The 23,127-nt window shown below is 37.2% G+C and overlaps 3 protein-coding genes across 4 annotated transcripts; 2 read left to right on the forward strand and 1 right to left on the reverse strand.

Annotated features, from left to right (window-relative positions):
- The first annotated feature begins 1,793 nt into the window (after positions 1-1,793).
- On the forward strand, positions 1,794-5,653 carry LOC106642067 (uncharacterized). The gene is made up of 8 exons (XM_014356704.2): positions 1,794-2,408; positions 2,856-3,061; positions 3,152-3,574; positions 3,658-3,806; positions 3,877-4,084; positions 4,152-4,322; positions 4,397-4,481; positions 4,554-5,653. Exons 1-8 carry the CDS (start codon positions 2,222-2,224, stop codon positions 5,414-5,416), a joined length of 2,292 nt encoding a protein of 763 aa, XP_014212190.2. The 5' UTR covers positions 1,794-2,221; the 3' UTR covers positions 5,417-5,653.
- A 4-nt stretch (positions 5,654-5,657) lies between these two features.
- LOC106642036 (galactose mutarotase-like) lies at positions 5,658-7,555 on the reverse strand. Its single transcript, XM_089597270.1, has 8 exons — positions 7,474-7,555; positions 7,159-7,289; positions 6,889-7,084; positions 6,691-6,835; positions 6,391-6,614; positions 6,188-6,314; positions 5,883-6,130; positions 5,658-5,788 (listed from the first exon to the last, which is right to left on the reverse strand). Exons 1-7 carry the CDS (start codon positions 7,551-7,553, stop codon positions 5,930-5,932), a joined length of 1,104 nt encoding a protein of 367 aa, XP_089453396.1. The 5' UTR covers positions 7,554-7,555; the 3' UTR covers positions 5,658-5,788; positions 5,883-5,929.
- A 2,674-nt stretch (positions 7,556-10,229) lies between these two features.
- On the forward strand, positions 10,230-19,083 carry LOC106642062 (uncharacterized). Of its 2 annotated transcripts, XM_089597306.1 has the most exons (16): positions 10,230-10,758; positions 11,327-11,482; positions 11,569-11,706; positions 11,790-11,925; positions 12,011-12,064; positions 12,214-12,471; positions 12,614-12,715; positions 12,828-13,070; positions 13,699-13,875; positions 14,302-14,334; positions 14,410-14,464; positions 14,533-14,713; positions 14,836-14,968; positions 16,353-17,060; positions 17,753-18,028; positions 18,113-19,083. In XM_089597306.1, exons 1-16 carry the CDS (start codon positions 10,742-10,744, stop codon positions 18,344-18,346), a joined length of 2,901 nt encoding a protein of 966 aa, XP_089453432.1. In that variant the 5' UTR covers positions 10,230-10,741; the 3' UTR covers positions 18,347-19,083. The 2 variants fall into 2 exon arrangements, with proteins under 2 accessions (XP_089453432.1, XP_089453433.1); XM_089597307.1 differs by lacking the exon at positions 14,302-14,334.
- The last annotated feature ends 4,044 nt before the right edge of the window (positions 19,084-23,127 follow it).

A 23,127-nucleotide genomic window follows, 5' to 3' on the forward strand; every position in this document is an offset into this window, starting at 1 on the left:
TCCATCGCAGGGATGGGTAAATAGTGCGACATTGAATTTACGACACGTCACATGTATAAAAATGTCGTACGTGTCGTAAATTGTATAATACGTCATATATGACACCAATTTTCGAACCAAAATAATTAGCGCGCGAAATTCAAACGAGCAAACAATTAACTAATCCCACTGAACCGAGACAAGCAAGGCAATCATGTGATCAATTCGTTAATCAAATAAATCAACTAATTATGCGGCTGAACAGGTAATACTGCTGGACCCAGTCCGATAACGTCAATTGATTCATCCATCTTTAACTATAAGCTCACTTGCAGACTTATGGGACTTAAGACTCTTGAGAGGGCTCATACTAAGTGTAAAATAAAGTAGGTACCTAGATCAATAACCTATATTTAGCTAGTAAATCGTAAATTATTTTTAGTTTCTCATACATGAAAACATCTATTTTTCATCAAACTTTTATGGTTCGAATTTTATTAATACACTGCAGTTACGTTTTAATATTGGAATACACCCAATTCTTGTAATGATTTAATTTTATATTTCGAGTTAGAAAATGGACGCTGAGAGGTAAAAAAAAATTTTCCCGTACTTTTATTTTAAATTACAAAAAATTGTTTATCGTTTATATGATAAGCACATAACTTTATAAACATAATTTATAAAAACATTATTATAATTAGGAAAAAACTTATTGATGAAGCTCTTGCTGCGTACTTTTTTGCCTGCAATATTTCTTTTATAAGCGTGGAATCTGAGTTTTTCATCAATTTTGTCAGAGCATTGAATCCATACAATTTCAGCGAGTTTAGAGAAACAGGAGAAGAACTCAGTGAAGTTGTAAATGACTGTGTTAACATTGCTTTGAATCAATTTAACATTAAAATCCAAGTTGTAATCACTGATAATGCTTCGAACATGATAAACATGGGAAGAAGACTAAACATCTGGCATTTAACTTGCAATAGTCACTCTGGGAATTTGCTTTTTCAGTCAATGACTAATATTGATTTTGATGAAGCAGTATCTCAAGTCATCAAAGACTTTAAAAGTGAAAATTTACAATCACAATTGATAAATTTAGGATGCCGTAAAATGGTCCTGCCTGGAACTACACGTTGGTGCAGTAAAAGAGATGCATATAGAAGGTGTTTACAAAATATTTATGCTATGAGAGAAATAATTAGAACAAACCAATTGAAAGGGCGTGAGGATCAATATACTTTTAAAGAAGGAGTTATAGAAACAGTTTTGGATGATGAATTTGGAGCAAAACTAACTGAAGCTTTAACAAATTATGATCCGGTTTGTCAAAATGAAAGTGCGGCCAAGTAAGCGCACTGGGTCGTTGGGGATTAGCCGCTTGGGATATTGGTAATTAATAAATAAAATAAAAGTGCGGCCAAGTAAGCGCACTGGGTCGTTGGGGATTAGCCGCTTGAGATTGTTTTTATTAAAAAAAAAAATAAAAGTGCGGCCAAGTAAGCGCACTGGGTCGTTGGGGATTAGGCATTTGGGTTTCATGTGTTCGGGCTTTGAGCGCTGTGTCTTTGAGTTTTGTGCGTTCAAACGACGCGCAGTCGCTCGGCCAATCAGAGGCCGGCTGCGCACAAGTGTGCGCGAGTTCTCAGCACGATCTCGGCACACTGCTGATCGACGGATGGCTATTTTTGATGTGTCGTAAACCCCAGTAACGTCAAAAATTATGGTCCAGGTTGGTGTCATTTATTACATTTTTGACGTGTCGTAAATTCAATTTGCGACACGTAATAAATGACACGGCCATCCCTGGTCCATCGTCAACATACTTACTGACGTTTTACTTCACTGAAAAGTCTCCGCTTTATCTTTGAATTCTTCGTCAAAAACAAGAGGATCCAAGATCCAAGTAGAAGTAAGATCCATCTCGGCCACAAGAACGACAAATAGAGGCCAAGGCGATGACGGAGGCCGCCCCGTTCAGAACCCTAACCCCAACAATCAGCACTTAACAACTTCTCTACTGCGATTTCTCGCCACTGTATTTTTGTTTATTTTTCTTTTTTTTTCCTTTGTTTCAAATTAAATTGCTCCCAGGTCTCTTTTGACAAGGACGTGTTTTCACGTCGAGGGTAAAAAAAAAAAAAAAAAAAAAAAAAAAATTGGTGTTACAATACAGTTAGGTTCACGGAAACAGAGAGAGAGAGCTAGCACTGTATAACAACAATAGTATTAACATGCGATGATGAGTGATATAAACGCAAAAAGCAAGGTAGGTGAAACAACTCCCAGTGGAGAGGTTGTTAATGGGTTTCGGAGCTGTAGGGATCTCAGCGACACGGTGCCATTCTATGCAGCTTGTGGTATCTACCTTAAGCCTGTAGCCAGGATCAATGTGTCGATTAGTCTGCCGCAACTGAAGACTCCAGGTAAACCGGACTCCAGATGCTTCCTAACGCAATGCCTTCTAAAGTAGCTCATGGCGTTTGTTACTACATGTTTATCAATTTTATCTTAAATTTTTTTTTTCCTTTCGATATAAATACAACATTTATCACTAAATTGAAATGACTAATGATGATTTTATTTTTATAGCGTGCCCACTTGAGCACATTCAAGTAGCACACTATATATTTAAAAATTGATGCATATATTTCCATTTAGTAGCTATCGTAAAAACCCATGACTAAAGTCTTTACTGGAGATGGAGGCTGGCAAAATCTGGATTACGTTGCTATACTCATCACTTGAAGATTTGTTTCTAAAAAATCGAATCGCTAATGAAAGATTGCAACGCAGTCTTGACTTTGAAAATTAAATGTTCAATCCGGTAGGCACAAAGATTTTACAGAGTAGCATTACTACACTATAAACAGGAAAAACTATATCAACATGGGAGGTGCAAGAGAAGCTGCGTTTGCTGATCAGGCCCGACGAATTTGCCTCGATAAAGGTTGTCAAGAGCAGCCTCGAATTCATCAGATTCGAGGCCGACCTGGGCGACAAATCAAGACTTCAGCAAGTGCTGGCAAGACTCGATGCGCAGCGCTTGAATCTGGCAGGCTTTCCAACCGTATTAAAAGTATGTAACGTTAAGAATTACACTTATTAGCTTTGCAGAAAGAAAAAAAAAAAAAAAAAAAAAAAACGTTAATTTTTCTCTTGTGCACAGGTAAAAGCTGCCGAGGCAAAGGATGGCTTTCCGACAAGACACTCCTGGGATTCGTACTTCCGCGATGCCAAGCACATGAACGAGCTGAAAGCAGGCGAGCGCCCTGACACAATACACATATCTGGTCTTCCTGTCAAATGGTTTAGCGATGATGGCGGTAAAACTCCAAGCGAATCCCTTATAGCTAAAATTTTCAAGAGATGGGGCAATGTCAAACGAGTAGACGTGCCGGCTGCGGATCCGTACAGATCCAGGATGAGGCTGAATACAACCATACAAAAGTTTAGTTATGCCGATGGCATCTTTTTTGATGCCTTTGTCCAATATAATGAGTACATGGATTTTGTCAAATGTATGGATGTGCTCAGGGGAATGAAGCTACTGAAAAAGGAGAAGGAAAAGCACTTGATAGCTGCCATAAAGGTAAAAAGACGGTTATATTTGTGTATTGGTTGCGTGTTTTCTTCCATATAATAAAAAAAAAAAACCCTCAAATAATGATTTAGGTTGATTTCGACAAAACGAAACACATGAGTGACAATTCTGTATCGCATAGAGAGTTTGAAAGAAAACGGCTCGTAGCACAAGATAACTTGGCAGCTGAAAAATTGCGCAGAAAAGAAGAAGCTGAAGCTAAGAGAAAAGAAGAATTAAAGTACGTTTGTTTACTTTAATCATTGAGCCATGTTTTTATCTGAAAATTTTTAATTTTATTCTTTTTACAGAAAAAAGGAAGAAAAAGATGAGAAAGAAAAAGAATCCAGACGTCGAAATAGAGAGGAAAAACGGAAACGGAAAGCATTGACAGTTTATCGCAAACAAGAAGAGGATAAAGTTTCAATGAAAATTGCCAGAGAAGAGAGAAAACTTGTCAAAGCTCAAAGACAGTTGGAGAGTATAAGATTATTGGATGCGTTGTTTGAAAAAATAAGGGTAAGCTTTTTATTGATTTAACGGATTGATCTAATCAAAATTTCATCATGTCGATTTTACCTTACAGATTAAGGTAGAGAAGAATGAAATAAATATCAAAGTAAAAGATGAAAAAAAAGATGGAAAAGCGGAGGTAAAAACAGATGATGCTTCCAAAGGAAGTGTAAATGATTCGAAAAAGAAAGTCAAAAAAGACAAAGCAAAAGTTAAAAAAAAGAAAAAAGAGAGAAAGAAAAAAGTGAGTTTTCAATAATGCTCAAATAATTACGTTTTTATAGGATACAGTCGCCAATTTTATTTCCTCATTTTTAGAAATTGTCAGATAAATCCGATGACTCTGGTACAGAGGAAAAGAAAAATAAAAGTTCCACCAGCAAAGGTCTTGATTTCAACAAAGGTATCATACTTTGACTTATTAAAATAAACATATATTTTCACACCAGGTGCTCATACATTGATCCTCCTTAAGGTAAAGAAGTATACCCGAGATTGCCACCCCAGGCTGCTTGGTACTACAATTCAGCTGTACCTCTGCTTTATCCTCCGGTACGTGGTTTTCCGAGGGGCGGTCGTCGAGGCAACCGGGGTCGCGGCCGCTGGCGCAACGCCCCTGGGGCATCTTTTCCTCAGTACGATCCTCAAGAACTAAACGAACAATACTACAAATATTTTGCAAGTCTCGTGGGCCAAGACTATCACGCTTTTCTTCCCGGTAGTGGCTCTGACAGGAGCCGCTCGCGATCGCGTTCACGATCCAGGAGTCCCAGAAGGTCGATACCAAGATCAAGGGGGAGGTCGCGGTCGAGATCCAAGACTCGCAGGCAACGCAGCAGGAGCCGCAGCAGGTCAAAATCGAGGAAAGATAAGCTTTCGAATCCTAGAAAAAAATCAAGATCTCGCTCAAGGCGACGTTCTCACTCGACACGACGTACACGATCGAGATCGTTCTCACGCTCGAGAACAAGAAACGGCAGCAACAGATCACGAGCTCGATCAACATCACCTCGCAAGAAGCCGAGAAAGCGAAGCGTTCAAGAGAGGAGTAGGGCTGAGTCTCAAGTCCGGGTGACGAGGGCAAAGTCGCGCAGCACGTCGCCGAAAAAGCGGAAGTCGCGCAGTCGCTCGTGGTCACTGCCCAAGTCGGCGAGAAGCAGAAGCTGCTCGTGGTCAAGAGACGCGGACAAGCCGCAGAGCATTGTTATTATTCCTGGTACTAACATTGCCGCTGTTGCTTCTACTGTTGTTGTCCCAGCTACCAAGACTGATCAAAAAAAGCCAGAGGTTGAATCGTTGACGCCTAAAGAGAAGAGAAAAGAGCCAGAGAAACAATGATGGATATTTGTATTCAAACGAATATTTCTAAGTCATGCGATAGAGAGGAATTTATAGATTGCATGATTTTATAATGTTGTACAGCTAGAGGTATTTATGCGAATGCCGAGTGTATCGCAATTTGTAAACAATTAGTTTAATATCTGTTCTCGTTGTTTTTGAGAACAATTTTGGGTGGGTCTATTGAAATTGCTGAATTTAAATGGTTGTACAATAAACTGACTACTTTTTTTTGTACGATTCTCGAGTTTTTATTGCAGCAAATCAAATTTGCGCCGTTTTTTTTATTCGCATTCCCTGGTACATGTGTATTTTTGATGACTGTGCTTATTTTTAATCTCTGTGATCTCATGACGTGTAGTACGTTGTCAACTGAAATAGATTTTTTACTCGAAGTTATTGCGAAATTTTCACACTAATTACTTTTGTAACTTGATTAAATAAACAACACCGATTTCAACTCAACCTTGTGCAGTTCTAGTTTGGCGTTCAATTCACCAAACCAACTGAAAATCATATAGCCACTCCAAAATCGTACGATAAATCGTGCACGTAAATTTTGCCAGGATAGAGTATATTGGAGGGACAGTTTTGACAGCTCAACGATTCCGGGTATCCTTGTGGTACCAGTGCAAAGCACCCGTGTCTCGTGTACAATGCACCGTCTTTGCCCATCAGTCCTCTTGTATGTTTCGATATCGTATTCTTTTTACACTTCTAAAAAAAAAAATGCAAGCTCATAGAGTTTTCTTCATAAATCTTAAAACACACCCTTACCTTGTCAAGTTCCGTCACATTGATTTTCTCAGGATCCGGCAAGTGATTCCCCGTGTACAACCGCACAGTCGGATGGTTCGAGTAAACTTCCAAGAACCGACCACTCGCCGGATGCAAAATTCTTATGCCCAATGAATAGAAAAACATAAAGAGAAATCAAGTTCAAGGTAGATGAAAGGATTCAGACACTCGTATACCTCGCGTGAAATCTGTACGACCACGCACTGCTGTAATCAATGACGCAGAAATTGTGATTGTAACCACCCCCGGGCACCTGGAACAACAATCTGGAGCACAAACGAGTCGGCGAACGCAGCTCGTTCACAGCGTCTACCTTGCCTGCGACGTCTCCTTCGAGCTCCAGTCGCTTGTTGGCGTTTATTGCCACAACGTGGCTCTTCAGTTCTCTCGGACCCATGCCCTAAATGGGGGCACATATCGTTCGTTAAAAAAGAAACTAAAAAATCTAGAAAATTATGCCCTTAGACTATCCTTACGTGTCCAGCAAGATTAAAAAGACAGTAGCTGACGATGTCCACAGCCACGGGTCTCGTGCTCGTCGCCCGGATCTCGACGTGCAGCCGGTTTTCGTTGCTCCAGGGCCCGTACGACACCTGGATCATGAGGTAGCCGTTCTCAATGCTACTCACTCGAGTCATCACCTATACGTACTTGTATCCTGCGTGAAAATTTGTTATTTCACAGAAATCGGCACATATATAATGATAAAATATACCACGCGATTGTCTGAAACGTAAGAGTCCCAGTTGACGATGTCGGTGTTTGAGGAATCGTCGATGTTTACGCTACAATTGGTAGCCGGTGAAGTTCTTGCGAATGGATCGTACGATCGGTTGATTATCCTACCAATGTAGCGATTTTGCAGGTATCCTATAATAATCAGTCGTTTAAACGCAAATTATACTGTTGTATAAGGATTATTTATTTTTCGTATGCTCACAAACCCGATAGATCGTCGAAACCCAAGATAACGTCGGCTAAATCGTTGTTATTGTTTGGAACCTTTACCGATTGTATACCGGCTCCCAAGCTTATCAGACGGACTGTCGCGTTATTTCTGTTTGTAATCGTGTACCTGTTTAGTGCGAATCAAAGCGATGATTTTACTAATTGCAATAATTTTATTACAAGTACAGAATATGGTTTTTTTTTTGTCGCCAATTCTTAAAATTAACGTTAATGCATTTTTAAACATTTTAACACGATTCTGGAAAGTATAAATAGTGATATATACATCATATAAGTATATATATATATACCTTCGCACGACTTGTCGGTAATCGCCGGGCACGAAGCCAAAACCGTCGACCTGAATACTCGGGTATTTAGTCACGGTCATGTTCAACGGATTTGTTAAATACTTAACGGAGAAAAAAACGTAATTGGGAAGTTTGTGAAAAAAAAAAAAAAATGCAACAGTCCTGCACCCTAAGTTATTAAAATCAAGTATATGCACATGAGTAAACTATTTCGACGATTTTTAACTTATATTATAATAACCCAAAATGTGTGAATAATAGCTTATATCACAAGGCGTAAAAAAAAAACGAAATTTTTTTTAAAAGGCCGATTTATAGCTTCATTCATACCTAACCTCTGTGACGTCACAACTTTATCAGCTGATGGTGCCATAACTGTACTCTGTGTGTGTGTGTGTGTGTTTTAAATTGTCTGAATGTCTGCTACTGCTATAAGTGCTATATGCTATTCTATATTCAATATTCCTGAACCCTGAACCTGAGTATAAGTTGTAACTGGTAGTAACTTACAGTAACTATAGTAAGTATAACTAAGTAGTATAGTAGTACTGTAGTACTCTGATGCTTATGCTTCTGCAATACTTTGTTGTGGTGTGTGAGTTTTAACTTAAAAATAATTTTTTTAGAGTAAATAAGAGAGCAGTGAAACGCAACTCGTTGTATTCATCAACAATATAAGTGTAGCTTTAGGAAAAAGATAAATAGCTCGTTAAGACTAAGAGTCTCTTAATGAGGAGTTAGTCAAACATCCATAAAACTTCCACCCACCTCGAGAGGAGAAGAGAAAAATAATGACTCATCATTGTCTGTCTCTAAAAAAAGCATCATGGCATGCGTATTTTGTCCCCACCTATATAAGTACCTAGTACTTGTAAAAATTTAAGTTGGATAAGAGGACAAAAAGAGACAAATAAAAGGAAGGCAGAGAGCATAGGCAATCAAAAAAAAAAAGACTCTTTCCTTCATCCCATCTGTACATATATGTATCTCCCCCGCAATCCCACCTAATAACAGACTTATACACACAACAACATAGATATCCCTCAATCTCTCTCTCTCTTCTCTTTCGCTTTTCTCTCAAAAAAGTACGGAAGCCCGGTAACGACATCGTGCGTCCAGGCTTGAAAGCTAGATTGCATGCGTGAAAGGTATCGAGTTGCAAGATTGCATGCATGAAAGGTAGCGAGTTGCAAGTTTGCATGCATGAAAGGTAGCGAGTTTCGTTTTACACGGAAATCTCCGTGTGTTGGTACACCTCCGGCCATATATATATATGTCTAGTTTTTGTTTTGCTTAGATATCAAACGTCAATGAGAAGGCTCTAGTCTTAAGAAAAATGTATTTTTATTAATTTTTATTTGTCAAAAATGCCCAGAATGATGTCATGTGTGCAGGCTTCAAAGTTATTTTGAGATTGATAGTAACCTACATCCATTGATGAAGCTACATTTTTTTTTTTCTTTTCATATCCAAATTATTAATAAATTAAGCAAATATTTAGAAAATTAAAATTGATTCTCTGTAGAAACATTTTTTTTTGTTCGTTCGACAAATAAAAAGTAAAATAGGATCCACATGCACTATTTCTTAAACTAATCTTTGTATATATTTCTAATAAATATATTCCAACTTGAATAGATTAAATAAAATATAAGTTTTCTGTGACAGTGTTATTGTAACAGTATTGAATTATTATACTTTAACTATAATTTCATAGTGTTGACTGTAGACTTAATTGTCAACTCTACTTGGGACTCTGCACTTTTAACGTCTCTTGATTAGATTCATCTTGAAGCAAAAAGGTAAGTTTGGAATAAGTTTATGCTTTAATTATTAACGAGAAAAAAAAGGGATCTAATATTTCAAACAGGAAAAACCAAATCAGGTTTCAGGAAAAAAGTTTGAAGGTTATGTACTGGATGAGTACTTAAAAGGTTAATAATTTAATTTTTCCTGTTTGAAATATTAGATCCCTTTTTTTTTCTCGTTAATAATTAAAGCATAAACTTATTCCAAACTTACCTTTTTGCTTCAAGATGAATCTAATCAAGAGACGTTAAAAGTGCAGAGTCCCAAGTAGAGTTGACAATTAAGTCTACAGTCAACACTATGAAATTATAGTTAAAGTATAATAATTCAATACTGTTACAATAACACTGTCACAACTGTCACAGAAAACTTATATTTTATTTAATCTATTCAAGTTGGAATATATTTATTAGAAATATATACAAAGATTAGTTTAAGAAATAGTGCATGTGGATCCTATTTTACTTTTTATTTGTCGAACGAACAAAAAAAAATGTTTCTATAGAGAATCAATTTTAATTTTCTAAATATTTGTTTAATTTATTAATAATTTGGAATATTTGGATATAAACAGAAAAAAAAAATGTAGCTTCATCAATGGATGTAGGTTACTATCAATCTCAAAATAACTTTGAAGCCTGCACACATGACATCATTCTGGGCATTTTTGACAAATAAAAATTAATAAAAATACATTTTTCTTAAGACTAGAGCCTTCTCATTGACGTTTGATATCTAAGCAAAACAAAAACTAGACATATATATATATGGCCGGAGGTGTACCAACACACGGAGATTTCCGTGTAAAACGAAACTCGCTACCTTTCATGCATGCAATCTTGCAACTCGATACCTTTCACGCATGCAATCTAGCTTTCAAGCCTGCACGCACGATGTCGTTACCGGGCTTCCGTAAAAAAGAGAGTGCAGAGGGTCGTCGTCATCATGCGTGCAGTCAGCAATCATCAGTCTGCCTCTGCTCCGGTGCGTGTGTTCTGATGTGTTCTCTTGTCTCTTACGTCTGCGGGTATATCTTTTACACAATACCCGTGCACTAGAGTGTCAGTTTCAGTACACAATAAAGAAAGAAAAACAGCGCAGCTAAGCGTGAATGTGTTGGTTGTACGTGTACAAAGAATAAGTAAATAAGTATATATTCGTATTTATACGTGTAAGTGGCTTTACATCCTGGGCTGCATCCCTACAGCATTTTAAATGTTCTTTAAAATAAACGTGGAATGCTATGAATTCAATGACAACTACTGGCTACAGTTTGCACTTATACAGCAGCTGCACTACGTTAAGCCAATGCTTCTGCGACTGAGATGCTGCCGCTGCTGAACACGATACAGCAGCTGCTGCAGCAGGACCATGAGGAGCTGGACGAAGATTTTAGATTGTTGTTGTTGTTGTTGTTGTCGCTGCACTAGGACATCACTGATCTATCAAAAACATAGCCATGGGCTCCAGACTGAGGTGAGTTTATCTTGTAATGATTTAGTTACAGTATAAGGTGTACTTATGATTACACGTTCATGATTCAATTGCGTTATGCTTGTTTGCTTACGCCTACCTGATTGTGGAGCATTTGACTTTTTTTTTTTAATTTTTCTAAAATGTTTGATACCAATGATATTTCCAAACAATTACTTAATAACATGTAAATTCAGCTGTTGAAAGCCGTTGTTAGTTTATTGTAAAACATAAAATTGATTAGTTTTTATTCCCAAAGAATTGTTACAGCAAAGATTGAAAAATCACGGATCTAATTATAAAGTCATTTAGCGTGCTACTAGATTGCAAATATGGAAATGGAATGCTTGCGCAAACATTAGAAACTATTTCTGATTATGGACATGATGATGGAAAAATATTGATCAACAGATTTTTTTGTCGTAGTACAAAATACAATAATAAATTGTTATCTGTGATAATAATAAACATTAGTAGCTTGAGAAAAAATTTCTAGAGGTTAAGAGTCTTTTGTTAAGGAATTTTTCAACACCAAGCTGTAATTTTTTTTTTTTTTTTTTTTTTTTTTTAGAGAAAATGTGAAGCAGTTATTTGAGTGTTTTTGCGAAGTAGCTCAGCCAAATGGAGAAAAACAGCCATGGATTCTCCAAAGGTACCCTGAATCTTATAACGATTCAGAGGTACTCAAATCTGTTCCTAAATTTGCGTATCCATGTGAAATTCAAAAGTAACTTTGACTTTAAAACTATTTAAACCAACTTAACTATAAAAAACCAACATTATTCATAATTAATTACTATTATCTCTTTTTAGTGTCACAATACAGCACTTTTCATTTGTACTCACAAGTGTAGATTCAAAATGGACATTTGGATTTTGTAGGCATGATCCAAAGACAGAGACAGCTTTAGTTATTCTTAGTGCTTTACCGTGGCATGAAACCTTTTATAAGTATGATACAAAAGAGTTATTTATAAATGTGATAGTCTTTTTTTGTCTGTCACTCTCTTAATTTATTATAAATTCCTTCGTAGATTATTAAATCACATAGCTACTCTGACAGCTAGTAGTAACGCAGGAGATTTATTAAAATTTCTTGGAGATGTTTATGAGGCTACGCTTCCAGTTCCTGGGGCTTCAGTCAGTATTCCATTGCCAGATTCTAAGACTGTAAGTGCATAAAATAATTTTTCACGTAATAACGAGTTATCTAATGTTACTTATCTTCAGTTAAACTCAAATTACAAAATTTTAGATATTCGTTTTACAAAGGCCAAATCAATTCCAATTGCCAAGTATTCCTGAGAACGTAAGTATTATTAGAAAACAAAAAAACACACACACACACACACATACAAAAAAAATAGTACAACAGATTCTATTTTTAGAAACAAAAACAAGTTAGAGATATTTGTAAATGAAAACGTCAAGACACTAAAAAAATAATTTGATTTACAGCGTAATCTGACGGAGTATTTCAGCGCAGTTGATTCCCATAATATGATGATGGTTTTTGCCTCTATGTTGTATGAAAGGCGCATTATATTCACGTCGAAAAGGTTGTCGAGATTGAGCGCGTGTGTGCAGGCCTGCAATGCTTTAATCTACCCAATGATCTGGCAGCACATATACATACCGGTCCTACCTCATTCATTAACGGATTATTTATTAGCACCCATGCCTTTTCTCATAGGGGTACTCCTGCCCATACTCAAGGTACTTTTTTTTTTATACATAAATGTTTTACAAACTTGACAATTCAAAAAAAAAAAACATTTTTTTTTTTTATTTTCTTCGTCAACAGAGCAAAAACTTACGTGTTTCATTGATAATTTTTAAGTAATCAATTTGTTTTTAGCGAGTACGACAAAGTGATTTGGGCGAGGTTGTTATTCTCAATGCGGATGATAACACCATCGAATCTCCTTTCCAAGACTTGGAATCTTTACCTCAAGATGTGGTACGTAAAATATATAATTGAAGTGTGTGATTTTAAGCTCTTGGAAAAAAAAACATGATTCTCTTAGGCCAATTAACGAAATTCTTTCACACACGTTGTCTCGTGAACGTAGGTGACGAATCTTCGGCGAGCGTTGCGCAACGGACCAGCGCTGCTCGGCGACGGTGTATCCAGGGCGTTTTTGCGTGCATTAGTTCAATTAACGGCCGGCTATCGGGAAGCCCTCACTTTACAGCAAGGCCAGCACGACGACCACGTGCGCATCACCTTTGACCAGGAAGCATTTGTTGAAAGCCGGCCGCTCTCCATGCAACCCTTTTTGAGGAAAATGCTCGAGTTGCAGATTTTTCAACAGGTAAAAATTTGAAAAATTTAATTTTTGTTACGTTTGAAAATTTGAAACTTGATTCGTACTGAGCTGAAACTTTTCGCGTCTATTGACTGATCGAGAAATACATGTTTTCTTTTGAAGTACTCAATTTGATAAATTTGCATACGAAACGTCACTGTACTTAATTCTTCAATACTTAAAAAACGTTGACACTTGTAGTTAAATATTTGCAGAGGTGTAAAGAAAAAAATCGCAACACCGCGCCGAGAGCCGGCTGTCTTAAGGTGAATAAAACAAACGGATAAGCGCCACACAGTTCAGTTCAATTGAAAGTTTTAGGTAGCTTTACTATTGTAAAACATCCTGTTTGGGGCAAGAAAAAAAATTTTTTTTTTTCAAACCACCTTTTTTTATGTGATAAACAATTATATAATTATTATACGTTTAACCATTCCATAATCCAAAATGACTCCCACTATCTTTAGAGGTACAATGCAAAACATATGTTCATTACAAACACAAGAGCGTACAGACTTCACGTACCGCATGCACATACTTTTATATTTTCAAAAGCAGATAACAATAGCTTCTAAGGTTTCTTTGACAAACAAGCGCTAAATCCTTATCATCGTCTCTTTATTACTTTTTTCAGTTTATTGAAGAGAGGCTGCATATGCTGAATTCGGGTCTTGGCTTCTCAGACGAGTTTGAGATGGAAGCTTGCAACTACTCGGACAAGTCGGGAAGTAAATTCATGCAACAGTACAGAGAGTGGACTTACACGATGCGCAAGGAAGGCTCGGCTTTCTTTCGAAGTGTCAAAGATAAGGTGAGAATTTTCCGGTGATTCATACATATACATATTTTTTTTTTTTTAATTAGAAAGAAACGGAAATAGTTTTTGATAATTCATGTCTTGTATCAAATTAAGCGTTTAAAAATTTTTGAAGTGTGTGTTTTTTTTTTATTATTTTTTTTTTTTTATTGTCTAAAGATAGTTAATGACTTTTTCGTAAGACTTTTGGAGTATAACAAGAATAATCAACAGACACGCAATGCTGTCTAATGTAGATTATAATGAGGAAATTTAAAAATTGTTAAAAGAATAAAGCAATGTTTCGGAGTTGCACGCTTTTTTCCAGTTTTTTTACTTGCCAACGTGACGGTATAAAGCCATTTGATTTGATTGTTTAACTTAGTTTTTATCAGTTAGTCGCATTAATTTATGGTACAAATGTTAACTTGTATTTCTCAGGCCAATCCTGCTGTGAAATATGCAGTGAAATCGGTAAAGTATTATATAGAAAAAAAAATTCATTTTTTCAACAATTGTTAATAAACAATTTTTATTGAAATATTACAGGTAAAAGATAAAGGAAAGGACGTGAAGACTGTTTATAAGGGCCTAAAGTGGAAAGGTACGATATCGAGTTGAAAAAAGTTTAAAAGTGGAGAAAAAAATTTTAATATGTCTCAATAATTATAGGACGAGCCACCCGAGGTGATAACGCTACGCGGTTTCACCAGCCTAGATCAGCGCCTAATTCACCGACGTTGGACAGAAGGCCGATATCGTTCGCTTCCCCATCGAAATCACCTAGTGGCCTTACGCCCACGACAAGTTACCGGAAAGAACTTCGGATTCCCAATAGTAATATAGAAACTAGGTACAATTTTTCTTGGATCTCTTTAGCTTTTTTCATAGAGAAAATCTTCAAGTCTGATGCGGTTGTTGACATGAAATTGCTGCTCAGTCAAATGAACCCGAAAATTTTCTAATTTTTTTCAGTAGAAAGCAGTATTCACCACTTAATCCAAGCTCTCCAGATGACCAAGACGCACCGCCCGAGCATCTACACATCGACCTGATGCACGAGTTACGCGACGTCATATTTCCAAACACTCCTCCGGTGGACCGTAGCGTAAGTTACTTGCACGTCTTTTTTTTCCCTCAGTCATGTGTAAGATCGTAAAAAATGAAAAAGGAGATACAAGTCTTATCTCCTTGTCTAAAATTTCGCGCACAAACATTTACATTTACACACACATACACACACAATTATCAGAACGACATTGCAGGCGCACTGTGTACACATTTATATGTTTAACGCTGCTTTTCCTTCATACTTCTCTCTCTCTCTCTCTGTGTGTTTGGATTCTTGTGTTACGTTACAATCTTGTGCATCCAAATCATATTATACAAGCACTTAGTTTGTGACTCACACGTGTGTCGATTTTTGTTTTTATTTTTTAATGACTTTTAATTTTTGAGCATGGGATGCTACATTATTACGTAGAAGAGTTCATATTATAAAAAATACTTTGTTTTTTGTTTTTTTTGTTTTTTTTTGCTTAATACATGTCGTAGAGGTGTGTATGATGGTAATTTATTTTGTCTATTAAAAAAGAAAAAAAAAACCTCTACGTCCGTACACAAGCAATTTTGTCCTCCAAACGAAAGACCGGACCGGAAGAAGCAGTACGTATAGTGAGGCCCACAATTTTTCCAACGCAACATGGTACTTAATGAAGTGTCCGTACTTGTATACTACTCGTGCGCTGTCGTATGAAAGGTGGCGGGGTGCAAAAGCCGTAATTACAATTACAATAATAGTCACCGCTGTTTGGGAATTTGGATTGTCATTGCGTAACACACGTGCGCTGGATTTTGCGCTCCAATGTACACACACGCACGAGAGACTGGGTTGAAGTGTCATGTTGTGTGCGATAAGATTTGTGCAACTAGCGATGTTTTTTCGAGACCGATGTTTATCTCCGTTTCGCATCTCTAAACAATATATTGCACAACGCGAGCAACAACATGTACGTATACGCTGGAGCGCTAAATCACAATATAACGCGTACACGAGCGAGTCTTTGAGGTCGGAAGTACCTACGCAGCAGTTGCATCGTGTTTCGATCCATTTCCACAGAGATGAGCTTAAAAAAGAACCACCGACCGATCAGGTACATACATTTAACATGTCTCATCCTTACTTTTCACTCTTTGTTCTAATCACATTGTCTGTTTACCGTGGACGCGCCAATGTAAAAAAAAAAACAAAAAAAAAAAACGAAAAAAAAACCAGCCTCAAAAACATAGCGATCGGTCGAAAAATCGCCGTCCGCCTGTCCGAGCTATCCTTTCCAACTTCAAAGACTCGCTCCGACGGCCCATCGAGCTCCGCACTAGCACGACCGTCCAAGTCACCGTCGGCCAACAAGCGTGCAGTATGTCCTTATACATACCCATCACGTATAATAGTGTACAGCGTACGCGCGTGCCTCTATCGACGCCCTTTTCAGCTGAAGCCGGTGCGCAGTTTAGACAGCTTGAGGCCCGGACGAGGCGGGCGTTTGCGTCACGGGCCACTTCCCAGTACCCAAAGTGTCCCCTCCTCCTCGTCGTCGGCCTACGAGCACTACCAGATCCCTAAACAGCTGAACAAACCTGTTGCTCCTCCTCCTTCTCGTGCCGAGCCCCTTGCGGACGACAGCCCTGGATCTCGCTCGGCGCGCAACTCCACGGAGGAGCCCAGGGACAGAGCGCCCCTCGTCGAAGCGGCAACCAGGAAGCAGAAGAAAAAGCGGCCCGACCGAGGAGGATCATCAGCCGAAGTGGTGGTCCCTCACGAGTTCGTCAACCCCACGAATCCGTTTGTCGAGGCACCGGTGCTGTCCAGCCGGCTCAGGACGGAGGATCCCTTCGAGCTGTACGGCAGCGTGCCGAGCGAGAGTCCCGCCGATCCCTTCGACACCAGCCAGGTCCTCAATCCCTTTGGCTTTCCCAATCCCCTCTTCCGCGCCGATCGCACGCTGCAGAACCAACCTGGACAACTTCTGGACCAGCAGCCACGCTCCTCCTCGTCGTCGTCGTCGTCGTCGTCTTCTTCTTCCGTCGCTACTATCTCCGCTCGATCATCATCATCACCAACACCACCACCACCACCACCACCACCATCATCGCCACCGCTACTGCCCCCGAAACTAAGTAGTGTAGCCAATTGTGACAAGGTAAAGTGTTTGCTCTGTTTTTCTTTTTTTTTGTTTTTTTCTTTTTTTTTATGCATTTATACATAATTATACGCATCCATGTATCATGTACATCACACTCTTGCACGCTGATGTCCACACACATTTGAAAGTGAGCGTTTCAGTTTGATTGCAGATGATTATTATTGCTCATATATGCATTTTTCCTGCCCTGTTTATTTGCATTTTTATATATTACATATATATTTACGTATTTATATTGACACGTGCCACTGTACAGTAACATAATGATCCATTGGGTATGTGAAATAATACAAAGTTTGGGTGTGTGCATCATCATTATCATGAGGGACATGTTATGTTGCTACACTAACTGCGTTGTTTCGATGCATCTCTCGTGTGCCGATCGCCGTTGACTCAAACGTATTAGTATTTTGAAAGGGAATTGCGTCCATAGTCTCTCTTTTTTTTACACTTATACAATATGTCTATAATAGACTTGATAACAGAGAAACAATCGCTTTGCTTCGACTCGAAACATCGAAACACCACCCGACCCGCTTACGCGCTCAGCTTTGCGATTTTACACGCTCGCATATTGTATATACACAAGCTCTATACCTTCCTCCTCCAAAAAATCTAACAAGTGGAAAGAAACAACGGTGTCCCCTTCCCCCCCTTTGATAAACATTATTATTATTTCTCTCCGATAGGGCAAAGCACCAGAGGTGCAGGACCTAATCAGGCTCGACTCGACGAACAGTGACGACGATTTTGATCCGCTGCTCTCGAAATCCTTGGTCCCGGATCCAACGACCGGAGCAACCAGCGGTGTCGCGCCACCAATGGCCAACAACACGCACAAACAAATGAGCCAGTCTCTGCACGCGCCCAGCACGGCTGAGCTTTTGGGCGAGGGCCTGAGCAACCCTCTCTACCCGTATTTCACGCCCCAGCAGCGCAAGCACGATTCCGCTGCGCCTTGCTTGGTACGTATACCTTGGATAAAAAACGTGATTGTTCGTCGATCGAGCTAATAACGCGCGTGTGTGTGTGTGTGTGTGTGTTTGTAGTCAAAGATCGGTGACTTGGATCTACTGCAAGAGTACGGCCTTGATTTCAACAAGTTCAGCCTGTCGAACGGCAACGCGGCCGTCGCAGCGGCAGCTACGGCCTCCTCGAGGATGATATCCCAGACTAAGCTGCAGACGGAGGCTGTGCACAACAACGCGGTCAAACCTTTCGGAACGGCTTTTGGCAGTCAGCAAAGCGTCAAGTCGCCGAGCAATTGGACCAAGTTTGAGTGAACACGGTTTTTTATTTACGTTTGTTTGGATTGTTGATGATTTTTTTTTTAATTTTTTTTTTTTTTTATTCGTTTTACCTTTTTTTCTTTTCCCCCTCAATTTGTCGAGGGCAGGGAGAAATTTAACGAGGGGCTTTTTGCAATTTTAGGATAAAAGACGAGCACAGCGTGAGGCGTGTTGTTGTTTGTTTTTTTTTCTTTTGTCTTTTAATTTTGATGTGTGAATAGCTTAATGAAATCGAACGTTGATGATCTATTCTGTTGTGTAAGGGATAATTAATTTGTTATTGATCGATGTTGTAAATATTGCGAGAGTTTTAATTAGTTTCCATGAATTCGGATACAGGGTCGATTGATGATGTTTTTGTGGCGACTCGCGCTGACTCGTCTCTTGATTGGAATTTTAATTGGGAGACGAAATTTCGGGACCGAAACCGTTTACAAATCGGCTTGGTATAGTATTTTCTAAAAAAAAATCATTCGAGTAGTTGTTAGCTATCGCGGCAATTGATTCGCGTATATCCCAATTACGTTTAAGCAAGCAAGAGTATATTTTTAATTAAACTGGCAATGACACAATAAAAAATCCATTTGTATTTTCAAATAATCGTTCAAGTTATTCTGGTAAGTACGTGGTCTTGCACTGAAATCTCTTCTCTTTCTGCGTGGAATTATGCGTAAAGAAGATACAACTATTGGAATTGTGGGCGTACGTGTAGAAAAAAAAAAAAAAAAAAAAAAAACTAACCATCCAAAATATTCGATAAGATGGCGATCGCCTTTAGTAATTCTTTTACAATTCAGTAATAAGCTGAATTTTTTTACATTCGCAAATCCTACGAGTGAAGTTATATGATGAGAATTGGTCACTCGGACAAACTATTTACATAAACGTACAGATTTGGGTACCAACCACATAATGGCACAGCTGGTTGGACTTTGACTACTCGGATGTTTAAGCCAAAACAAGCTACCTGCTTGGTTCGCGGAAATGGCATGTACAAAAAGTGACTTCCATGTATATGATGGATGCATGTGTTAAAATTTGAGTTTTCTCTTTGTCGCTGTTATGACTCTGTGTACTCTCTCGTACTAGGCACAGTGGTTTTTACGCCTGGCGGATGTTTGCAAATACTTGGAGCCGTCGTGCTTCTAGCTAATACCTCAAAAGACTGGTCACTTTATTGAATTCCCTCTCCCTGGGAATATGCACCAGCAGCCAACTAACTCAAGACAACCACCGATTCCAATCGGTATCGCTCCGACTCTTGGTTATAGCTTCGGGGACGCTAAAAAAACACTCTCGTTCGAGCGGCTAACATTTAAAAAATTTTTTTTTATTGAACCTTAAAAATTATCCTTCCATCGAACGACTCCAATCAAGTGGATCTTCAGAAACAGCCAATCTTCCCGGTCTTACTTTATAAAATATAAATCGAGTGGACGCAAAATGTCCCATCTCTCGAATGACTGCGAGTCTCGTGCACTTTCACGCAATTATGGATAAAAAATGCTTAATTGCTTTTTTTTTTTTTTTTAAATATCTTGAGACATTTCCGTTTGTGGTAAAGAAACCTCTCGTATGATTGTCACTTCGCGTGTCAAAAAAATAATTTTTTTATTCCGATGCTATTATTATACTGATTTCTCGAATCAAAATTTCTTACGAAGCCATTTTGGGTCATTAAACTCATTTATCTTTTTTACCCATGATTAATTATTCATTTCTAATTTCCTGTCCAACTGATTATCTAACTCACACACGTTCGTATGGACCTTTAAACTTTAACCATCACTGGATTTGCTTTTCTTGCTGATGGGATTCTCTATTTCCCAATTTGACCTTACATGCAATGCTACTTCACAGCTCCAAGAAGTATTCTGCGTTTTTTGTACGAAGGGGCGTCCAATGACTCAAAAACCTGTAAGGGAACCGAAACGTCGCATTAAGTAAAGAACACTTGCACAGCAAGCTCTATTAATAATATTGTTTACGTTGTCATTGACGATGCCGCTGTTGGTAGAATAGCTCAAATGAAAAATCATTACAAATGATAAGTATTTTTGATGCATTTCTCTGTTATAATTACTGCTACAGTAGACCCATGATTTATCGATGAATTAATCTCATACAATGATTTCAAGTAAAGTTGTCAAACTTGATAATTATCGACACGCTTTCACTATGAAACAAAAACAAGACAATTTTCAATGAAATTTTTGAAAAAACGTACATATTATAGACCTTTGTGAGTCGCTTTTACACCAGCTCATTTTGTCATCACAATATATACGCATCCACGTAGATGTAGCAGAGACTTTAGGAAACAAATCATTGTACATAATACTGATAGTTGTACTGTCACACCAGTGCGTGATACTAACGAGGAGACTTAGATTAGTGACTACGTACGATTTTTGAAACTTGGCATATTAATATATCAAGAGCATTAAAAAAAAAAAAAAAAAACAATGGATATGTATTAATTAAGCTGACCAAAAATTTTTAGAAGATTAAAACCTACCCTTAAAATTAAAGGTTGCAAACATTGTTAAGTTCCATGGTTATTAAAAACATTTTTTTTTTTTCATTGTTACAAATAATATTCTCTTTGTTAAGTTTTAAAATATTAGAGCTTAAAGATTAAGTTACGCAGAAAATTTCGTTTTGGGGGTTAATTTCACTGCTTAAAAAGCTGTTTGGTCAGCAAAGAAAACACATGTCTAATATTTTTTGATACTTTTCTGTTTAATTATGCATCAAAAAACTCACTTGGTCACCTTGTAAGTAATGTATAATATATAAATGTATCTCTTAATTATGGTATTTTTTTTTTTTTTTTTTTTTTTAATTCTTAAATCAATCAACAAATCATAAGCCCAAACTATCGTACACTGCTCGTATGATTTTTAAATCTAATAATTTATTGGTGTGTATGATTTTCCAGTTGTAGTTTATATACTTACACATATATATATATATATATATATATATATATATATATATATACATATATATAGTCTTATGAAAAATGAGAAGTTGAAAGGTAAATTAGTCAATTCTTTGATTTAATTATTGAAGATTGTATCGAAGTTTTCTAAGTCAAATTAAAAAATGTGTCGTGCGTGCGTGTACGCGTGTGTGTGAGATATTCCGGTGTACATCAAATCGAACAAATGAAACAATAACACAGGTGTGAATCAGCGAATTTGAAGGGACTTACGGTTTTAATGTAGTGTATCATCTCATGTAAGTTTTATTTTCTTTTTGGTTTTTTTATATCATGTACCTAACGTTTATTTACAAAAGTTAGCTATGTACGCAGTTAAAAAAGAACAATCTTTTACCAGTTTTTCTGACTTTTTTTTTTTTTTTTTTTTTTTCAATGCACACGCAAACAGTTTAAAATATATAATTTACGTTAGGTATTTAAAAAAAAAATTTTTTTTCTGAAAAATTATTATTCTTCTCGTTACAAACGTATGTGTGTAAAAAAAAAAAAAAAATTTATTTTATGTTGAGTTGATAAAAAAAGCATATAACTAAAGAGGCTGCTCTTTTTTTGCTTACAGCGAGAATTATTTATAGCCTGTATTGGCACACTTTAAAATTTGTTGTGATAAAACTTATACGAATCTACAGTCTGTCCAGTGCATATATTTATATTAGTGCAAACGTGCATGCACACATTCATGAGCAAAATATAAAAGAAAAACAGATAATGATTAAGGTGTAAAATAATATTTCTAAAATTAAAATCTAAAGTCAATCATACGCAGGTTTTGTAGCTAAGCTTGGGAAAAGTTTTTATTGTGGGATTTTTGCGCAGATACAACGAACAGAGTATATGTGGGTCCGATCAAAATGACTGAACATATCATATAAATGTATCGTATGCATTTATGTATGCGTCTACACTTGGCTGTCTCATTAATGGTAAAGTCGGGCATTAAAAATCGAAGAGACGTCACAGTTGTATTTTTTACCAATCGCAGTTAAAATTAATTTCGTATATAGTCTATATAGTTTTTTTTTTTTTTTTTTTTTTTTTTTTTACCTAATTAACTTTTATGTACGCGTTACTCATTGTTTGTTTTTAAAATATATAATTTTAACCAGGATTGTACTGTCACAATTTCTTTGAATAAGAATTTAAAAAATCCACAATTTTCAGTACGTGTACAACAAAAAAAATAATAAATATTAGCTCAAAGATGAATCGAAAAACAACAGCACAAGTTCCTGTTGGTACAAGTAGAGTCTACAAAGTTAAATCACGATTGAATGCGACATATCATTATCTGTAAATTTGATAATTAGGCAAATGCTATCAAAGTAGATGGTTGTAAGCAAGAGATCTTGAATAATATATTATATAAATAAATCGTGTGTATGTAACTAGTAATCTGATGGTCTCGTGAGTTCGAATGGCCTACATAGATTCTCTGTTAATCGTAAGCAGTCGTCTATCTTCCGTCGTGCATGTGACACAGAAAAAGAATGTTTCGTCAAAGTTGTAAAAACGATGCAAACTGTATACTATTTATAAGGAAAATATTAGAAGTAAAAGGCTTAATATAGAGAAAAATCAAGTACATCAATTGAAGAGAAAAGAAATGATGCCCAAAAAAATTTCACGTGGCAATTGTGTTCTTCCTTTTTGTAAATATACCTACATGTATGAAGTATATCGATTTTAAATGATAGTCGGGGATGAAATACTGATCATTCCGAAAGTATATGAAACTAGAATATACGTACACATTATATTTATACATAAA

Source organism: Copidosoma floridanum, unplaced genomic scaffold (genome assembly GCF_036245765.1).
Source record: "Copidosoma floridanum isolate Cflo_tuat_1 unplaced genomic scaffold, Cflo_Japanese_pri ptg000032l, whole genome shotgun sequence".
Taxonomy (NCBI): Eukaryota; Metazoa; Arthropoda; class Insecta; order Hymenoptera; family Encyrtidae; genus Copidosoma; species Copidosoma floridanum.